This window comes from Panthera onca, chromosome B1 (assembly GCF_046562875.1).
Source record: "Panthera onca isolate mPanOnc1 chromosome B1, mPanOnc1 haplotype 2, whole genome shotgun sequence".
NCBI classification, from domain to species: Eukaryota; Metazoa; Chordata; class Mammalia; order Carnivora; family Felidae; genus Panthera; species Panthera onca.
In genome coordinates, this window is record NC_138342.1 from 103066597 (window position 1) to 103088460 (window position 21864).

At 33.7% G+C, this 21864-nt stretch overlaps 1 protein-coding gene across 3 annotated transcripts in view; it reads left to right on the forward strand.

Annotated features, from left to right (window-relative positions):
* BLTP1 (bridge-like lipid transfer protein family member 1) overlaps window positions 1–21864 on the forward strand; it is a 213980-nt gene that overhangs the window by 12816 nt on the left and 179300 nt on the right. For all 3 annotated transcript variants that reach the window (XM_078445786.2, XM_078445781.2, XM_078445787.2), the window contains exons 3-7: window positions 642–763; window positions 3657–3773; window positions 4797–4875; window positions 6491–6555; window positions 20856–21042. In XM_078445786.2, the coding sequence (XP_078301912.1) occupies window positions 667–763; window positions 3657–3773; window positions 4797–4875; window positions 6491–6555; window positions 20856–21042 (545 nt within the window). In that variant the 5' untranslated portion in view covers window positions 642–666. The remainder of the gene's footprint in view (window positions 1–641; window positions 764–3656; window positions 3774–4796; window positions 4876–6490; window positions 6556–20855; window positions 21043–21864) is intronic.

Here is a 21864-nt window from a genome sequence, read left to right on the forward strand (position 1 = left end):
GAACCTACTTTGGATTCTGTGTTTCCTCTTCTGCTTGCGCTGTGTCTCTGTCTCTCTCTCAAAAATAAATAAGCATCACAAAAAATTTTTTTAAGAAAATATTGAGAGAGCTTGTCTTAAAACATGTAGGTCAGATATTTTCTTACATAATAGATAAAAATACCATTTAAAATGATGTAATACTTGAAAACAGTGGCTGTGTTCAAGGCACTGTCACTGGTATTATGGATACAAAGATAAATAAAACAATCCTTACTGATCATAATATATTGGGAGAGAGAGAAGCAAGATAGATTAAGTTCAAGTTATGTGTCTTTGGGAGGATGCTCAACTGACTGAGCCACCTAGGTGCCCATCCTTTAATTCTTTTAATCAAGAATTCAGTATATCAGCTTTCATTTAGATTAAAAATACACCAGAAGGCATAACACTAAAAAGCACCAGCAAAGTAAAATTCTAAAAGATTTTTGTAATGAAACTATTTCCATTTTCCTATCTGGCCCTTAAGCTTCTCTTTTATCTTCTACCTTATGAACTTTTACTTTTATTAAATTTACCTTTTTTCCTGTCTTAAATGATTTCCTTTGCAGTTTAATAAATCTCTGATTCTAAATTTAATATATGAACTCTTTGGCCTTTAGATGCTGCTCTGGAAAAACTTCAGTAATGGATCAAAGGAAGAATGAGAGTATTGTTCCTAGTATCACTCAATTAGAAGATTTTCTTACAGAACACAATTCCAATGTTGTTTGGCTCCTTGTTGGTAAGTAGAATATATTTTCTTGTATTTTGTTTTTTATGTACAGATTAACAACTGTCACATTTTAATCAGTAATTAGCTGAAGTTGAAATGCTTACACTACCATTCTTTTATTTTTTGGAAAAAAGGTTTCAATCTGTATTTCTATGAATATTTCCTCTGGCAAGTGTTCTAGAGGGCTCTTTTTCTTAGGTTGCCTCCTTTTGTGTGAGTTAGGGGAGGTGGGAGGAGAAGAAAGACATTGCAATTAGTTTATCTTTCCTGTCGCAAGTCCACTCCTTCACCAAACCCCATCTCAGTGCGTGCACGTGTGTGTGTGTGCGCACACACACACACACTTTTTTTTGTTTTATCATGATGAATCCCTATGGTAAATATGTTTTTATAGCAAAATAAGAGTGTATATGCCTAGTTAATCTCATCTCTTTCCTTACTCTTTATACTTAACAGTGGGCTCTGCCAGTAAAAAAAAAAAAAAAAAAAAAAAATTGGGGGCTAATACTCCAGCAGTTTTCTAGGTACATAGAAATAATACAAAACAGTGTATAAATCAATGGCAAAGAGAGGGAGGGAAAATGAATGAATGAATGAATATGAATAAGAGGAAGAGAATATTGTGGGCTGTAACTGCCCAGAAAGTTTTTGTGGATTTGAATTTTAGCATAAAAATTAGAAAGGTAGAGAGGAAAATAGAAAGGGTAAGATGGGGTAAGAAGGGAAAAAGAGGGTAATGATATTTATTGTGTATCTTCTGTGTGCCACATACCACTGGCATTTTGCATATGTTGTCTCAATGCTCGGAGAAGACTTAAGGTAGGTATTATTCTTTTCCTTTTAACATGTTGGAGAATTGAGGCCCATAAGGATTAAATAACTTACACAGGTTACATAGCTCCTTTTTTTCTGAGTGCATGCTTATGTTTCTTTCATGACACCACAGGACGTGTAAAGAAATGGGTAGAAGTGAAGTGTATATGGAAGGAATTATGATTTAAACTTTGAGTTCTGATTTTTTCTAATTGACAGAAGTGCCCTATTATAAATCATTCATTAAAGCCAAAAAAGTAAAATGAAATGCAAAATATTAATATGAAATAGAACTTCATAAAAGCAGCATTGAAAATTACCTTTTAGGTTAATTATGGTAGAATTCTTCCTTATTTCCTATCACCATCTTCTCTTATTACCTAGAATTTCTGACTTTTTTCTGTTGTGTACAACTCCTTTTCTTAAGGAAAAAACAACAGCAACACCCAGAAAGACATTGACTATTTACTCTTGCTGTTTTACTAAGTGGCCTCATGATATTGAAGGGGTTTGAGAGACATGATAGAGTGAAAAGGCCACAAGTCTCAGGTTGTATAATACTAGAAGCATACTTTCTCAGCAGATACCTGTTGCCTTTCCGAATGACCCACAGTAACCTGCTGTCAATACAGTGATTTACAGTAAAAATTAGTACAAAATGTTTTTAAACTTAAAACATAATGACATATTCAAATCACTATTTTGTATACCTGAAACTAATACTATATTATGTGTCAACTATACTTCAATAAAAAAACCCAAAACACTTTTTTTTTAATGTTTATTTATTTTTGAGAGAGAGAGACAGAGTGTGAGCAGGGGAGGGACAGAGAGAGATGGAGACACAGAATTCAAAGCAGGCTCCAGGCTCCACGCTGTCAGCACACAGCCTGCTATGTGGCTTGAACCCATGAACCATGAGATAATGACCTGGGCTGAAGTCGGACGCTTAACCAACTGAGCCACCCAGGTGCCAACTCCCCCCCCGCCCCCCCAAAACACTTTTTACAAACAAAAATACAATGACATATCATCAAAATAACTTTTCAAAAGAATTGTTCTAGAAATAATATTTGCAGACAAATCATAGCACTTATTACATCAGAGCTGTTACCGTCAATTTAAGCTACCCTGAGAAAATATATTTTGATTCTCCGTGACTGCTTGGTTTTATCCATATTAAAATAACCTTTTTAAAAAGTTAGGAACTTAATGTGCTGTTGCTAAATGGTGATACATGTTAAATTGCTTTACATTATTTTGTCCTAATTTGGAAAATAGTTATACTTCTAAAGTGAATAAGTAAAAGGAAAGGTATTATCAAAAACTGCTTTCTTACATTTTAATTTTTGTATATTAATGAACTAGGTTCTTTGTGGGAATATTCTGAATCCTGTAAGTGACTATAAACTTTTCATGAAAAATTGTCAAATTTGAAATACCATTTACTGTAGCATATTCACTGGCATTCTTTAAAAGTAGGTTATTGTCTTATCTATTAGAGCAAAATAGCATAAGGTGGCCTGTTTAATATAGATACGCCTTTATGTAGAGTAAAACTCTCACTTCTTTACCTTTTATTAAAAAGCAGGAACTATTGATTAAAAAAAAAACACTGCTTTTTCTCTGATTTAAAAAAATCATTGGTTTTCATTCTTTTTAAATAACTGTAGCCTTTAGGACACAGCTTGGGAATGAGCTTTTAGCCTAATAAAGGTGGACATTTTTCAGAATATTTAGAAATAAGGGCTTTCTCTTTCCAGAACATCTTTATATATGTTTAATAACTAAAACAGTACAAAATAGAAAGAAAACAAAAAAAGGAAGTATTTCTTTAGTTAATCTGATTGGAATATGTGCTTTTCTGGCTAATACGTAAGGAAAAATGAGAAAAGATGGATAAGGTAGAGTCAGTATCTGGTGTTAAAAATCCAAGTATTAAATTCTAAGAGGACATATTACTATATAGAAGAAAGTCCTATCATTTCTGAATGTAATGATCTTTTACTAACAAGTTTTTATTAAGATATTAAAGTGATTGTAAAGGAAACTTATAGTGAGATTCTTTTGCATTTTTTTCTCCCAACAGCTACCATTTTGTCCTGTGGATGGATTATTTATCTCACATATTACAATTCTCGAAATGTTGGTCTTATTTTAACATTGGTTCTTAATAGATTATACAAACATGGGTATATCCATATTGGTAAGTTTGAGTAACACTGAATTTTTTTCTTCTGCATAACCTTGAGATTTATATTATAAATTTATATTTTATAAGTGATCATCAGAAATTACCTTTGTTTTATGAATGTTAACCTAACTGGAATTTCTCTCACACAGCACTCTATGACAGAAGATAAATTATCACTTGGTTAGGTTCTTTATCGCATTCTTGTTTCTTAAAGTGTTTCTATAGTAACTTTTGGATTTTTTTTTTTTTGCTTGTAAAAGATACTTATTAAAATAATTGGAAAAATATAGGCACATATAAAATATAGAAATAGAAATTTCTTAGGATACTACTATCCAAAGAAAGTTTCTAATGCTCACTGAAGTTTTTGCCGTTTTTTTTTTTTTCTTTCAGTAACTTCTACTTAAAAAAATCTATAAGTTGGAATCATTTTGTGCATTTCATTTTGTGGTCCACATTATTAACTTAGTAATGACTACTTATAAGTGGGAAGTTTTCAGATTCAAGGGTCTATCAGGAACCAATATGTTTTAGAAAGCCCTCGACCAGTGGGAAAAAGGGTTGAGAGGTCACTGACTAGAACCATCCTAACTTTCCTTAGAGTACTTCTTAGTGGTCGATATTAATAACATTTCCCTCAAACATAAGTCATCTTCCACTAATTTGAGACAATGACTGGTTCCTGGAATCAAAGAAATTAATGGAGAAAGATGGTGAATTATCACTGCTTTGGGATTTATTAATAGTTGTGCATAATTAAGGGAATTATTCATATGGAGCAACTATTTAATGTCTTCATATGCGTATTTAGCAGTTTCAGTTCATAGTGATGGTACTTATTGTGCTTTTTGTTATATTTGAGGAAAGAGGGATAGAAAATTAGTAAGGCTGTAAGGACATCAGGAGGGAGCCAGGAGAGAACATTTAATTATTGAATAAATTGAATGCTAAGATTATTTTAAGCTTCAAGTACTCTACTCTGTATCAAAACAATTCCATTAATCGCTGTTGTTGTTGTTGTTTTTCCTACAACAGGCTCCTTCTCTTTCTCTGTTCTTTCTGGAAAAGTCATGGTTCGTGAAATCTATTATATTACAGAAGACATGTCTATTAGGTAAAAAAAAAAAAAAAACTCATCTTAAACTTGAAATATTGTAAATTTTTTTCTGATTATATTTAATATGACTTCTTCAAATAAAACCATAAATCAAAAATAATTTTTTCAGAGAAAGATAGATACCATATGTTTTCATTCTTATGTGGATCCTGAGAAACTTAACAGAAACCCATGGGGGAGGGAAGGGAAAAAAAAAAGAAAAAAAAGAGGTTAGAGTGGGAGAGAGAGCCAAAGCATAAGAGACTCTTAAAAACTGAAAACAAACTGAAGGTTGATGGGGGGTGGGAGGGAGGGGAGGGTAGGTGATGGGCATTGAAGAGGGCATCTTTTGGGATGAGCACTGGGTGTTGTATGGAAACTAATTTGACAATAAATTTCATATAATAAAATAAATAAAAACAATTAAAAAAAAAGAAGAAAAATAATTTTTTCAGTAAATTATATCCGGTGAATTGATGTTTAAAAATATTTTTATCAGATTAATTAGCTAAGGTTCAGACTGGCAAAAAGTTTATCAAAAGGCAGCTTGTAGGAATGAATAATCTCATTTCATTCCTATTATGAATACTTGAGCCATTAAATTACCTGACCATTTTTCTTGGAGAATTCATGGTGGTCATTTGTTACATAAAACAAGGATCAGGGATGCTGATAATATTTTTAAGGTATTATAGGTAATATGTTTTAAGAATTGTTTAGTGTCTGTTAGCTATTCTAATTTTATTTATTTTTTTTTGTTTTGAGAGAGAGCAGGGGAGGCGCAGAGGGAGAAGGAGGGAGAGAATCTTAAGCAGATTCCATGCTCAGAATGGAGCCCAATGCGGGACTTGATCTCATGACCCTGAGATCATGACCTGGGCCGAAATCAAGAATTGGATGCTTAACCAACTGAGCCATCTAGGTGCCCCTCTAAATTTACTTTAAGAAGGATACACAAATCTGAATATAATAAAAAATGATAAATAATATATTAAATACATTCTTCTGTAGGCCTTAAAAGAAAAGCTTACTATATTTTTGTGATTTCCTAACATTTGATTTCTTAACTTAGATAGAACTTGAAAGTTTTGAATTAGTTGAGAGGTGCTAGGGTTTGTCAACACTCACACCTCACTTAAAATAGTAGAGACAATTTCTTTGTGACTCTAACATTATTTTTTAAAGAAAAGTAAAAAGGTGAGAGTCTATAATTATGTTCATCATTTTGGGGCATGAGGTGCTTTATAATTGTAGAGATGAACGAGTATCTTGAAAAGCTTCTATTAGCATTTTAGTGTTCCCCGTTCAAGATTTGGCCTTTTATTTATATAGTTTTTTCACCATTAAAAAAATATCATTTATAGAAGAAAAAAACTTTTTCTGTTAGCACATCATTTTCCTATTACATGTGATGGTCATTAAATTTTACCTATATAGAGTAATTTAGACTATGCAAATTCTCTTTCCTTATTTTTAACTGGGATATTAAGAAACATTTATGTATACCAGAGATCCATTGAGAACTTTCTGTATTTTCATATTCATTACCAATTGCTTGCCTTTTATAACAACTAATTAAATGAATTAAGTAAATTGTTACTGAAGTTTTTATTTTGTAATTTATCTTGCATAGAATTCAAGATGGATTTATAATTTTTCGGTGGTGGAAAATGTATAATCCAAAGCAGAAGCAACATGGTGAGTCTTCATGTTTTTATTTATTTGAAATCTTTAATTATATGATGAGTGTTTTCACTTATGGACATTGAAATATTTCACATTTTATAATAGATAAAAATATTTTTTAAAGTTTTGGCATTTAAAAACTCTGATTTTCTCACCAGTTGTCTGGAGATCTTTCAGCAGCTTTCCTCTTGCCTGGTTATATTTAGTTACTTTAGCATATTATTTATTCAGGGTTATCCTCAGTATGACCCTTACCCCTATGCATAGCTTTACCTCCTATTACATCTGTGGATCTAACCCATACTATAGTTAAAATGGACTTCCTAGTACTCTTTAATCCTTCTACTAAATCACTTTTCCTACTTTTCAGCTTCTGTGACTTTATTCACACTCCTGCCTGACACTGTTACTAATTTTCATTTATTTACTATGCTAAGGGTGAAGAGAAAAGAAGACATGAAAGCTCTAGACTATCTTCTGGTTCTGCTTTAATCATCAAAATTTTATCATCTCAGAGTTTTCTCCCTAGGTCTTCATTTCACAACTCTATAAGTGCTCCTGTGCCCCTAACCCTCCTACTTGATGTTAACCATACCAGTAGCTTCAAGGAATGTAGACCTTGACTTGACTCCCTAGAATAGTGGTTCCTAAACTTTTTGATCTCAGGAACTATATGTACATTCTTCTATATTACTGAGGAACCCAAAGAGCTTTTATTTTTGTAATTTATATAGATACATATTGCATTCAAAATTACACCTGATAATTATAGAAACATTTTTGATTTCATTAAAAATTAAGAAACAAAACAGATGAACATAGGGGAAGGGAAGTTTCAAATAAGATAAAAACAGAGAGGGAGGCAAACCATAAGAGACTCTTAAATACAGAGAACAAATTGAGGGTTGCTGGAGGGGTGGTGGGTGGGGGATGAGCTAAATGAGTGATGGGCATTAAGGAGGATGCTTGTTGGGATGAGCGCTGGGCGTTCTATGTAAGTGATGAATCACTGAGTTCTACTGAAACCAATACTATACTATATGTTAACTTACTTTAATTTAAAAAAAGTCATAAAGTTCCTTTTGGCACCATCCTCAAAATATATAATAAACCCTGTACCTACTAAAATAAACAACATACTTTATGAAAAATAACTTTTCCAAAGCAAAAAAAAAAAAAAAAAACCCAAAAAACAAAAAAAACCCCAAAAACAAAAAATAAATAATGAGAAGAGTGGTATTGTTTTATATTTTGCAAATCACTTTAATGTCTAGCTTAATAGATAATTGGATTCTCATCTGTTTTTATATTCAGTCTGTTGAAGTTCCATGTATAATACAGCCTTTAAAAATAACTCCACTGTCCATTCATGGGAGAGTAATTGAGAAAAAGTTAAACATCTTTGTATAATACTATTAAAATAGTTTTGACCTTACGGTCCCTGGAATAGATCTTGGGATCCCTGCAAATGTCCGCAGACCATACTCTGATAACTACTGTTTTAGAAGATTTTAGGTGGGGACTTGGAGAATAGTGTCAGAAGATGATGACACTCCTGCACCTTTTCTTAGCTGTTTGCACATTCGGTGTTTCTGGCACCCCACATTGCAATTCTGAAATTGTGGTTAGGTTCTACAGAACTTTGGAACTTCCCAATTTCCTTTTTTTGGTGGGTTCACTTTAGGAACCTTGCTGTTATTTATAATTTTATTTCTATGGGAAATTAGATTAAAGTTCCAAAAGTTTTTAAACTTAGCACAGGATTGAGGTAGCCTAAATTACTTTTGAATTCATTGTTACTTCACTTTTAGGTTTTTTTTTTTTTTTTTTTTTTTACTGTCATTCCCTTGCTCCCACAAGCTTTTCCCCCTTCAACATAATCTATCATGTACCTTGAAATGACTGGCATAAATTGATGAGAATTTGGTATCTGTAGAATTAATGAAATAGAATGACTAGAAAAAAATAATGGGCAGATTTCGTGTCTGGAAAAAGTTTTCTAAAAATTAGAGTTGTTTGTTGGATAATTTTGAGCAGAGATTGAGTGACTTCAATTTTTTTCAGTGTTTTAAAGATGTTCTTATGAACCAATGAAATTATAGGTATATGAGTTCAGTAGACCCCTTTGAAAAAAACCCCTCCCACACCCCATGCTTTTTACCCCAGGATTCTAAGGAACACAATTAGGGAACAACTGATTTTCTCAAAATCCTTTATCAATTTGGAAGCAACTAATGTTCTCAAAAATCCACATTTTGCAAATGGAAAAACAGAAATTCCTGTGATTAATAACTGATAAAACCAGAATGAAAACTGAAGTCTGCTGACTTCTAGTCTAGTGCTCCTTATATTATAAAACAGGCTTGTCAAATATGGCCCAAGTAGGTTCTTGGAAATTCTTATGTATAAACACTGATAGCAGCTTATGAGAGGAATGAATATGATGATTTGCAGTATCCAGAGGCAACTGCAAGTCTTAAAGCTAAGCCTAATGAGATTGCCCACTTTAGAATTTTCGTAGACATGCAAAATACTATCGTAAATTGTTAATAGCTTTTTTTTGAAGAAAATAATTGCTTCATTTTGTCATGAAATATTTCATCTCCTTAAAGTAGATTGCTTTACATCAAAATACATGGATGTGGTCAAGAGTAGCTGACCCAAGTCCTTCATGAAAAGAGGTAGCTTTTAATAAAAATCTTTACCTTATTTAACAGATATTGTGTATTCATTTTACTGATCCTTGTGTTAAGCTGAAAGGGGGGATTTAAAAAGGTGGAGTTGAGTGTTACTCAAATCTATTTCAGGATATACATGCATATAAGTAATTATCATTAAAGGAGAGAGGGAACAGTGAATGTGTGTTGAGGAAAAATACCATCCTCAAAGTTATCATTTTTAGTATGGCCCACCTGATGTGGTCCCAGCAGGGTCATGGTGTGATGACGATTAAAGTTATGCCCATATGTTAGGAGACAGAATGTTGTGAAAGTCCTATCTCTTAAGCAGCATGCATGATGACAGTGGGTAGGATTATGTCAAGCAGAGGTGGAATAGAAGAGAGTGTACCTCAGGCGAAACAATTGGTTTAATCAATGGTGTTGAGGTTGGAAAACAGGGGTGTGTTTAGAAATTAGAAAGTAACTCAATTTGGTGGTAAATATAAGATACAGGAGTAATAGGGGATGAAACTGTATTGTGAAGGATATTGAACACCTGGGAGTCTCTGCCATTTAAGATTTTTGAGAAGGGGAGTGATAGGAACTTACCTCATTTCAAAGGATATAGCAAAATGTAATTACTACTTCTGATGAATACACCCCAGATTAATATAAATAGCTCATACAGTAGCCCTTCCTAGACTGGCTCTCCTATGCTGTTTTTTGTGTCTTGGATTCTTTTTGTCTTAATGTTAACATATGTCTGTGTCTCAGTTTTCTCTGTAATTGTCCTTGATAAAGAATAGAAATAAAATTTTTGGATATTTTATATCTTAATATATAAGAATATCTAAATTGAGGCACCTGGGTGGCTTGGTCATTTGAGCATCCAGCTTCGGCTCAGGTCATGATCTCGTGGTTCGTGGGTTCGAGCCCCATATTGGCCTCTGTGCTGGCAGCTCAGAGCCTGGAGCCTGCTTCGGATTCTGTGTCTCTGAAGATTCTATGTCCCATTCTCTCTGCCCCTCCCCCACTTGTGCTCTGTTTCTCAAAAATGAATAAATATTAAAAAAATTAAAGAATATCTAAATTATTTTTTCTTATTTTTGGTGTGCTAGTGCTTGCAATAGAAAAGATAACACACCTCATCTTATAGTGACGTTAAAAGTTGGTAGACTTTATTAGTTATCACATTTGAAATTCTAATTATTTGCTCATAGTTTTTCCTATATTTTAACATTTCTTTCTTTCTTTCTTTCTTTCTTTCTTTCTTTCTTTCTTTCTTTCTAAATTTATTTATTGTTTAACTGACATCCAAGTTAGCATATAGTGCAACAATGATTTCAGGAGTAGACTCCTTAATGCCCCTTACCCGTTTAGCCCATCCCCCCCCCCCCCCCCCCGACAACCCTTCCAGCAACCCTCTATTCTCTATATTTAAGAGTCTCTTATGTTTTGTCCCCCTCCCTGTTTTTATATTCTTTTTGCTTCCCTTCCCTTATGTTCATCTGTTTAGTATCTTAAATTCCTCATATGAGTGGAGTCATATGATATTTTTGTCCTTCTCTGACTAATTTCACTCAGCATAATACCCTCCAGTTCCATCCACGTAGTTGCAAATGGCAAGATTTCATTCTTTTTGATTGCCGAGTAATACTCCATTGTATGTATATACCACATCTTTATCCATTCATGTGTCGATGGACATTTGGACTATTCATACTTTGGCTAGTGTTGATAGTGCTGCTATAAACATTGAGGTGCATGTGCCCCTTCGAAACAGCACATCTGTATCCTTTGGGTAAATACCTAATAGTGCAATTGCTGGGTTGTAGGGTAGTTCTATTTTTAATTTGTTGAGGAACCTCCATACTGTTTTCCAGAGTGGGTACACCAGTTTGCATTTCCACCAGCAGTGCAAAAGGGATTGTCTTGTCCACATCCTCACTAACATCTGTTGCTGCGTGAGTTGTTAGCCATTTTGACAGGTGTGAGGTGGTATCTCATTGTGGTTTTTCTTTGTATTTCCCTGATTGATGAGTGATGTTGAGCATTTTTTCATGTGTCTGTTCACCATCTGGATGTCTTCTTTGGAGAAGTGTCTATTCATGTCTTTTGCCCATTTCTTCACTGGATTATTTGTTTTTTTGGGTGTTGAGTTTTGTAAGTTCTTTATAGATTTTGGATACTAGCCCTTTATCTGATATGTCGTTTGCAAATATCTTCTCCCATTTCATCAGTTGCCTTTTAGTTTTGCTGATTGTTTCCTTTGCTGTACAGAAGCTTTTTATTTTGATGAGGTCCCAGTAGTTCATTTTTGCTTTTGTTTCAACACGGAGACATGCTGAGTAAGAAGATGCTGTGGCCGAGGTCAAAGAGGTTTTTGTCTGCTTCCTCCTCTAGGATTTTGATGGCTTCCTGTCTTACATTTACATCTTCCATCCATTTTGAGTATATTTTTGTGTATGGTGTAAGAAAGTGGTCCAGGTGCATTTTTCTGCATGTTCCTGTCCAGTTTCCCCAGCACCATTTGCTGAAGAGACTGTCTTTATTCTATTGGACATTCTTTCCTGCTTTGTCAAAGATTAGTTGGCCATACATTTATGGGTCCATTTCTGGCTTCTGTATTGTGTTCCATTGATCTGAGTGTCTGTTTATGTGCCAGTACCATACTATCATGTTGATTACAGCTTTGTAATACATCTTGGAAGTCCAGGATTGTGATGCCTCCAGGTTTGGTTTTGTTTTTGAAAATTGCTGTGGCTATTTGAGGTCTTTTCTGGTTCCATACAAATCTTAGGATTGTTTGTTCTAGGTCTGTAAAGAATGCTGGTGTTATTTGGATAGTGATTGCTCTACATTTTAACATTTAAATCTATGTGTTGTTCATCAGGAGGAGCACAGCTTTGGTGAGGGTTGAAGAAGTTTCTCCTCCAAGTGCTTTTAAAAGAAATTCTCTGTTACAGAGGATGATATTCTCAAGATGCTCATAGTCACACGTTTCAAAAGTAAAGTTATAAGGGGCACCTGGGTGGCTCAGTTGGTTAAGTGTCCAACTCTTGGTTTTGGCTCAGATCGTCATCTTGCATTTGTGAGTTCAAGCCCCACATCAGGCTCTATGCTGATAGTGCAGAGTCTGCTTGGGATTCTCTCTCTCTCCCTCTCTATCTCTCTCTTTCTCTCTGTCTCTACATCTTCCCCACTCATGCTTGCTCTCTCAAAATAAATAAAACTTAAAAAAAATGAAGACACAATGCCAAATAGCAACGTAAGAATAAGTGGTTTGGTCTAGGTACATTATTAATCTAGCATGATTCAGAGATAGAATTTAGAATATAGTATGTAGAGGATTGAGTAGATTGCAAACTAAGCTTTTGATAAAAAGTTGGGCAGTATTATGGAATTTATTAAAATGGTGGATTATGTTCACTAATGAGACCTTAATTCTAGATATTATTTCCTACTGGTTAAAGGCAGATCCATGTACTTTGACAGTTAAGCAAGCAGGAAGTAGAGATAGTTGACATTTCTTGGTGAAAAATCTGAAAGTCTAATTGGAGTGTGTACCTGAATAGATAATTGCCACTAGCCTTCCAAGGAGATAGGCTAAGGTCTGTCTGTGGGTAAGGCTAAGATTTTCATGAGGAAGTTTTAGAACTGTTTTATTAGGAGAAAAGAGGAGTGTTCAAGTAGAAATTCTGTGTCATTGAGCTTGGCTGGGATAATTTAATCCAGGAGCAGATTTAAAGTTGTCAGTTGTTCAGTTTAATCTTTTTTTTTAAAAAAGGAAAAGCAGATCTGATTTGTTTACCATAGCTTTTGTTGTAAAATATTTCCTAGGTCATGAAATTAGTGATTTGGTTGTTGGCCAAAGACCAATTGTTGAGGATATCCATCAAAAACCTTTATTTTGGTTTTTAGGATAGTTGATTTCAAGCCATTCTTTTGGAAAATAAGCAGGATCCATTGCTTCTTGATATGTGATGATACAGTGTTTAAATCAATACCGATCTGAATAATGAGGGATATATCTTTCTTACCCAGAGAAGTTCTTACATGGCTAAGAAGTGAAAGGATGACGGTAAAGTATGTCCCTTTCTGTCATTGTGTCACTTAGAAGTTTTAGCTTAATACACTCGAGTATTCTAAATTTGTAGCATCTAAATCTTATTTGTTTGTTAAATAAAGGAAATAGAAACCCCTGAACAATTTTTAAAAGGCCAGTATACTATTTTGTCTTTGTACTAAGTATTGATTCAAAGTATTACAAGGCCTTGGCAGCACTTCACACTATAGCTTTTTACTACAAATAGCATGTGTCCCAATTACATAATTAAATAAGTGCCTTTTTCCTAATTTCCCTTTGGAAAACAAGAAGACTCAATTAACTGTTTGCTCAGGAGACTTAAGCAGTTTTCCAACATTCATTTACCCTTTTTCTCCATAAATTAACTGCTTATTAAGTGAAGAGCCTTTTATATTTATAGTTTACATCTATCTAATTGAGTATTTTATTAACATATACTTTCAGGGAGTCCACTATGTAAATATTAGATGATAAGGAGTGTGAGAAAAAGATCTCTGCCTTCAAGGATAGAGCAATGTTAATATAGAGATGAGATTTAAAAAGTCAACTGATTATACCTTTCTTAAATTATATATAAATTACATTTTTTGCTTTGACTTTCAGCATCATCAGAATGAATGAAACTTAAAATCTGCTTTTAAGATTCCCAGGAGAGATAAATATCATTGAGAGATCTAGTGTTACCAGAATTTAACCGTTTTAAATACTGCATTTAAGGTTTGACTGTTGATCAATTTTTCATAAAATTACAAAGAAATAACTGGATTCTTGACACATTTTTGTTTTCAGGGATTAATAACATTTTTTTGAAACCATCATTACATTTATTAATATAATTGATAAGTAATTTTATTTTGTGGTGAAGACCCAGTATTTAGAATCTTGGGTTCTTCTACTACTTTCTAGTCTTGCAGTCTTGGGCTCTGACTACCAGGGTTGCTGTGAGGATTAAATGAGATTGGGTGAGTAGAGTGCCTAGAACAGTGGCTGGGACAGAGCATGTCTTCAGTAGAGGTGAGCTGCTTTTATTATTATGAACATTGTATTACATGATGAAATGGAAGATTATTTAAAAAAAGAATTCAGTATAAATTGAAAGTTTAAAAAACCCATTATTTCTATTTAATGATTTAACTAATTTATTGAGCACCTCTTATGTATCAGACATTATTTTAGGCACCAGGGATGTAATAGTGAACACAATAGGAAAAATGCTTCTCTAGTGGAGTTTACATTCTAGTGGGGGAAGTTACAATAAATAATAATTAATACAAAAAAAGTTGGGTACATAGGGTAGGTATTGTTGAGGGGCTCTTCCAGTATTTTAGTATCAGATGTTTAGTGTTTGTCAGTGTTGTCAGAATACCCTTAGAGATTAATATCTTCTCTAGCTTTGTGCCTTGGTGTCCTTATTAAGTTAATGTAGTCATATTCATATCATGTCAGTTATATTGAAGGAAGAGAATTGCTTGTACATATCCAGAAAGTTACTTATGAATTGAGAGGAATCCTGTTTCCATTCTTATACGGTCACTTTGTTTATTCATCACCGCTGATCCAATTAGGAGCTAGTCCAGACTCTTAATTTCCCCATTGCTGCTTCTGCAGCTCATCCAGTGGCTTTTATAGCATGGTCCTAATGATCAGGGCATTTATATTCAGGAATCATGATAAACTATTCTGTAAGTGAATTTGAAAACAAATGATCTAAATGAGTTTTGAGGTAAATTTTGATTGAGTAATTTATGACCTTGAAGAATTGTATAATAATTAATTCCTACTTATATAGATCAATGTGGGACTAGAAGAATATTCCATATTGCAGTTATTATGCTTCTACATGTGGGGTTTTCAAAAACTCTAAGATGTATTTGTGGATATTTTTGTTTTACTTAGGAGTATGATTTGTAGCAAGATGCTCTGTTATTTCATACAAATGAATCCTTTTATGTGCTGAGAATTGTCATAGGTACCGGGGATATAACAGTGAATAAAACAAGTCCCTTCTTTTACAGAGCTTTCTTCATTCAAGTTGGGAGGGATTCAGGTAATTAGCAAGTAAATATATATAGCATTGAGGAATGGGTGAGGAAAATATGGCATTGAGGAAAATAAAAACAGATTCAGTAAAATAGGAGTTCTGGTTTGCAGGGAGGGCACTGTTTTACATAGGGAAATCAGGGAATGCTTCATTGATTGGGAGTAGTTAAACAGAAACATGAAACAAGTAAGGAAATGAGTTGTAAATATCTGGGGGAAGAACATTTCCTGGTTGTTCTGTTCCTATTTAATTACCAAAATGGAGACCAGTTTATTTGAAGGGAAGATTAGGAGAGAAGAGAACGGTTTTTTTGTTTTTGTTTTTTTAAAATGTTTATTCATTTTTGAGAGAGAGAAAGAATGAGTGAGCAGGGGAGGGGCAGAGAGAGCGGGAGACACAGAACTCAAAGCAGTCTCCATGCTCTGCGCTATCAGCATAGAGCCTCATGGGCTTGAACTCATGAACTGTGAGATCATGACCTGAGACCTGAGCCAAAGTTGGATGCTTACCCGACTGAGCCACCCAGGCACTCCAAAGAGAATGGGTTTTGTAGGTCACTCAAAGGACTTTGATATTAATCTAAGTGGGAAGGGAAGCCATCAGAAAGTGAGGGAACGGAAGAGTGACATGACTTCAGTTAGGTTTTTGTAAGATCTGGCCAATGTGTAAGGCATTGGCATAAGGGGAATAAGGGCAAAAGCAGGGAGACTAGTTATGAGGTTTTTGTATTAAAACAGGTGCAAGTTGATGGTAACTTGGGCCAGAGTGGTGAGAAGTGGTTGGATTTTAGATGGATGTTGAAAGGAAGTCTGACAGAATTTGCTGATACTATCTGGACATGAAAGAAAGTGAGCGTTTTTTTTTGCTCAAGCAATTGAAAAGATTGACATATTATTGATAAGATGAGGAATACTGTCGAGTAAGTTCGGGTGAGAAAATCAGATGTTTGGTTGGATATACCGAGTGTGAGATACCTGTCACCTGTCAACTTATCAAATTGGAGATATTTGAGTACTTTTCTGGATATTTAACCCTGGCATTTTGGGAAGAGGTTGTGGATGACTACTAAGGAAAGGTTTAAACCTTATGAGTGGTAGTGTTTGAGGACTTACTTAAAAATGGATAATGATGTTTATTACTATCAAGTCTTAGAATACTTCAAATGTATTAAAATCCAGTGTTTCATGTTCTTTTTATTTTATTTTAAGAATCTGACCTATAGCAAGAAGAAGGGGCAAAACACTTGACTGTAATAGTTTAGGGAGTTGCCTTAGTTTTTAATCCTGTGATAAATCTGAAGAAATAGGAGGGAACGTAAGTCAAGAGCTATTTTAAAAATGCAAGAAAAGTTACAGCTTCTAAACGTTGTTTTTTGTTTTTTTAAGGATTAGGTTTAACTTTTCCCCCCCTCAATTATCTTAGGAAATAATGAAGAAAAATCTAGATTGGAATAGAACTAAAAGTATTAACTCTGTAAAAAATGAATGTTGTTAATACCAATTCTTCTCAAACTATTTCAAAAAATAGAAATGGAAGAAAAACTTCCAGACTCATTCTATGAGTCAAGTAGTATCTTGATTCCAAAAGCAGGCAAAGATCCCACTTAAAGAATTACAGGCCAGTATCCCTGATGTACCCAGATGCAAAAAATCTTAACAAGATACTAGTAAATCAAATTCAACATTAAAAGAATTATTCACCATGATCAATTGGGATTCATTCCTGGGCTGCAGGGCTGGTTCACTATTTGCAAATCAGTCAGTGTGATACATCATATTAATAAAAGAAAGGAAAAGAATCATATGATCCTTGCAATAGATGCAGAAAAAGTATTTGACAAAATACCATATCCTTTCGTGATAAAAACCCTCAAGAAAGTAGGTATAGAAGGAACATACCATAACATCATAAAAGCCATATATAAAAGGCCCACAGCTAATATCATCCTCAATGGGGAAAAACTGAGAGCTTTTCCCCTGAGATCAGGAACAAGACAGGGATGTCCATTCTCACCACTGTTGTTTAACATAGTGTTGGAAGTCCTAGCCTCAACAATCAGACAACAGAAAGATATAAAAGCATAAAAATTGGCAAAGAAGAAGTTAAACATTCACTCTTGACAGATGACATGATACTCTACATGGAAAACCCAAAAGACTCCACCAGAAAACTGCTAGAACTGAAAAATGAATACAGCAAAGTCACAGAATATAAAATCAATGTACAGAAATTGGTTACATTTCTATACACCAATAGTGTAGCAGCAGAAAGAGAAATCAAGGAATGGATCCCTTTGTAATTGCACCAAAAACTATAAAATACCTAGGAATAAACCTAACCAAAGAGATAAAAGATCTGTATGCTGAAAACTTTAGAGAGCTTATGAAAGAAATTGAAGAAGACACAAAGAAATGGAAAAACACTCTGTGCTCATGGATTGAAAGAACAAATATTGCTAAAATGTCAATACTACCCAAAGCAATCTATACATTCAGTGCAATCCCTATCAGTATAACACCAGCATTCTTCACAGAGCTGAACACACAATCCTAAAATTTACCAGAATCAGAACAGACCCTGAGTAGCCAAAGTAATGTTTTTAAAAAGAAAAAGCAGGAAACATCATAATTCCAGATTTTAAGCTATATTACAAAGCTGTAATCATCAAGACAGTATAGTACTGGCACAAAATCAGATACATAGATTAATAGAACAGAGTAGAGAATCCAGAAATGGACCCCACAAACGTATGGCCAACTAATCTTTGACAAAGCAGGAAAGACTATCCAATGGAATAAAGACATTCTTTTCAGCAAGTGGTGCTGGGAAAACTGGACAGCGACATGCAGAAGAATGAACCTGGACCACTTTCTTACACCATACACAAAAATAAACTTAAAATGGCTGAAAGACCTAAATGTGAGACAGGAAGCCATCAAAATCCTAGAGGAGAAAACAGGCAAGAACCTCTCTGACCTCGGCTGCAGTAACTTCTTGCTAGTTATGTCTCTGGATGCAAGGGTAACAAAAGCAAAAATGAGCTATTGGGATCGCATGAAGATAAAAAGCTTCTGCACAGCAAAGGAAACAATCAGTAAAACTGAAAGACAGCTTACAGAATGGGGGAAGATACTTGCAAACAACATATTGGATAAAAGGTTAGTATCCAAAATCTGTAAAGACCTTATCAAACTCAACACCCAAAAAACAAATAGCCCAATGATGAAATGGGCAGAAGACATGAATAGACATTTATCCAAAGAAGAATCCATATGACTAACAGACATGTGAAAAGATGCTCAACATCACTCGTCATCAGAGAAATACAAATCAAAACCGTAATGAGATACCACCTCACACCTGTCAGAATGGCTAAAACTAACAACACAGGAAACAACAGATGTTGGCAAGGGTAGAGAAAGGGGAACCCTTTGATACTGGTGCAGCCACTCTGGAAAACAGTATGGAGATTCCTGAAAAAATTAAAAATAGAGCTACCCTACGACCCAGCAATTGCACTACTAGACATTCAGGATGAATACAAAAATGGTGATTCGAAGGGCACATGCACCCCAATGTTTATAGCAGCTGTATCAACAATAGCCAAATTATGTAAAGATAATGTACCCCAATGTCCATTGACTGATAAATGGATAAAGAAGAGAGATATATATATATACACACATACACACACACATATACATACAATGGAATACTACTCAGTGATCAAAAAGAATGACATCTTGCCATTTACAGCAACATGGATGGAACTAGAGTGTATTATGCTAAGTGAAATAACTCAGAGAAAGACAAATATATGAATTAACTCATGTGGAATTTAAGAAACACAACAGATGAACATTGATGAAGGAAAGGAGAAATAAGGTAAAAACAGAGAAGGGGGCAAACCATAAGAGACTCTTAAATACAGAGAACAAACCCTCAGTTTGGGGGAGGGGAAGTGGGTCAGGATATGGGCTACATGGGTGATGGGCATTAAGGAAGGCACTTGTCGAGATGAGCACTGCGTGTTAAATTTAAGTGATGAATCACTGGGTTCTGCTCCTGAAATGAATACCACACTTTATGTTAACTAACTAGAATATAAATAAATAAATTAAAAAAAATGGAAGTTTTTGATTCATTTTCCATAGTTTATTTTTGAGGTATGAATAATAGTTTTTTTGTTTATTTAAAATAAAATTTATATTTATTTAGGGCGTTTGACATTTCATATGTTTTTTTGTTTGCTAGCTAACTGAAGAAGAAATTAATTTTGGTGAAATTTGGTACATTACTAAAGGTGTATATCTCATATAAAAAAAAGGGCAGCAAACCATAAGAGACTCTTAACTATAGAGGACAAACTGAGGGATGCTGGAGGGGAGGTGGACTGGGGATGGGCTAAATGAGCGATGGGTATTAAGGAAGGCACTGGTTGTGATGAGCAGTGGGTGTTATATGTAAGTGATGAATCACTGAATTGTACTCCTGAAAACAGTATTACAGTATATGTTAACCAACTAGAATTTAAATAAAAACTTGAAAAAATAAAGATAAACCACAGTGTAAGCTACTATAATGAAAGTTAATAACAGTTCTCCATAGTTCTTCTAACTGATCATATCTAATTTAATTGTCCTTCAGTTGAATTTGATAGGGAGAAAAATGGATAAAGGTTAAGAAAAGCACTCTCAAAAAAACAAACAAAACCCTAAAAACCCCTTGTATAACATAAGAAAAGATCATACAAAAGAAAGCACTGACTATGGTACCTTTTTCCTGACCATCTTTGGTTGACCTGTGATGCACTGTCTTAGATTATTTCTTCAGGAGAAACAAGTGCTTCATTAATCTCTTTTGTAGTTGGATTTATTAATTACTCTTCTTACTTATGTTTATGGTAATTATATCTTTTATTTGAGAAGATTATTATTTGAAGTTTCCAGTTTATAAGATCTTGGTTTTAGTATTGTGTAATTTTTAAAAAATAAACTAGTTTTTATGAAAAGTCTTAGTTTCTATGATGTAAAACTTTAAATACTAATGTGATGTTTAAATGCATCATGCTTTGAACATTTTACTATTTATATTTTACTGTAATTTTATTGTTAGGATAAAGTTTTACTTTTAGTCTATAAATCGCACTTTGCTATTATTCTTAGCATGAAGTCTTTAAATTCTGTCATTACACAGAAATATAAAATATATTACACAGAAATATAAAATATAGAAATTCAGGTTGTTTTAGAATGTTAAATTGAAATATTATAGTAACATCAGCTTTTTTTCTCTTTCTGTTATTTTATATACTTTAAAAACTTTTATATGTTTATATGTTTTTATGAATTATGTGTTATATAAATTAAATATATATTTTTAAAAATTTAAGATTCTCTTTATCATAGAATTCTGTTTAAAATAAATTGAGTTAGTTTAGCTGTGAATGATTTTAATAAAACCTTTGACTAAAGCTTTTAAAAAGTTGACTAAAAACTTTTTTTTTTGTAATTGGTATCTTTAGATCCAAAGGCAGAAACCAGATTATACATCACAGTCAATGACTTTGAATTTCATGTCTATAATCGTTCGGATCTTTATGGACGTCTTCAAGAATTGTTTGGTTTGGAACCAACAATAATTCCACCCAAGAAAGAGGATGATAAATCACGGGAAAATGGAAGAACAAGAGCCCAGTCTAAAATTGAAAGGTTCATTGTCACACTTGAATTTTATTGATCTCCAACATTTAATCATTTGCTTTTATTAGAATATCAGCGATGCTACTCACCTAAACATAGCCTAATCTTTTTTTGTAGTTTGACTAAGACTTGTATTTACAAATAATTCTACAATTCTTTTATAAGTTCAAATATTACAGAATTATATAATATAAAAAGCAGTCCTTTTCTGCTTTACTAGTGCTATTTTTCTCCAAATTGATGACTGTTGTTATCCATTTGGTGTTTTTCCTTTTGAATGCATGCACATGAATATATACACATGTATATACATTTATGGTGCATATACAAATATATGACTTTGTTTCATCTGTTTCTGGGCTTTCTAAGCTGTTACAATGACCTGTGTGTCTATTTTTTCACCAGTACCACACTGTCTTGATTGCTGTAGTTTCTTTTTTTTTTTTTATTGTTTCGTTACTTTATATACGTGTCAAAGTTTACCAAATTGTTAACTTTGTTAATTGTTAGATAAGTGCATTTTTTTGCATGTCATTTATACAAATTATACCTTAACAGAGCTTTGAGAAGTGGTCTAAAATATAAGCCCAGATATCCTTCTTTTCTTAGGAAGTTAGGTTGGCATTGATCACTGTAGTTTTAAGCGAAGTCTTGAAGTCAGGTAGTGTCAGTCCTCCAACTTTGTTGTTTTCCTTCAATGGTGTGTTGGCTATTCTGGGTCTTTTGCTTCTCTATGTAAACTTTAGGATCAATTTGTTAATATCCATAAAGCAACTTTCTGGGATTTCAGTTGGAATTGTATTGAATCTGTAGATCAAGTTGGGAAGGACT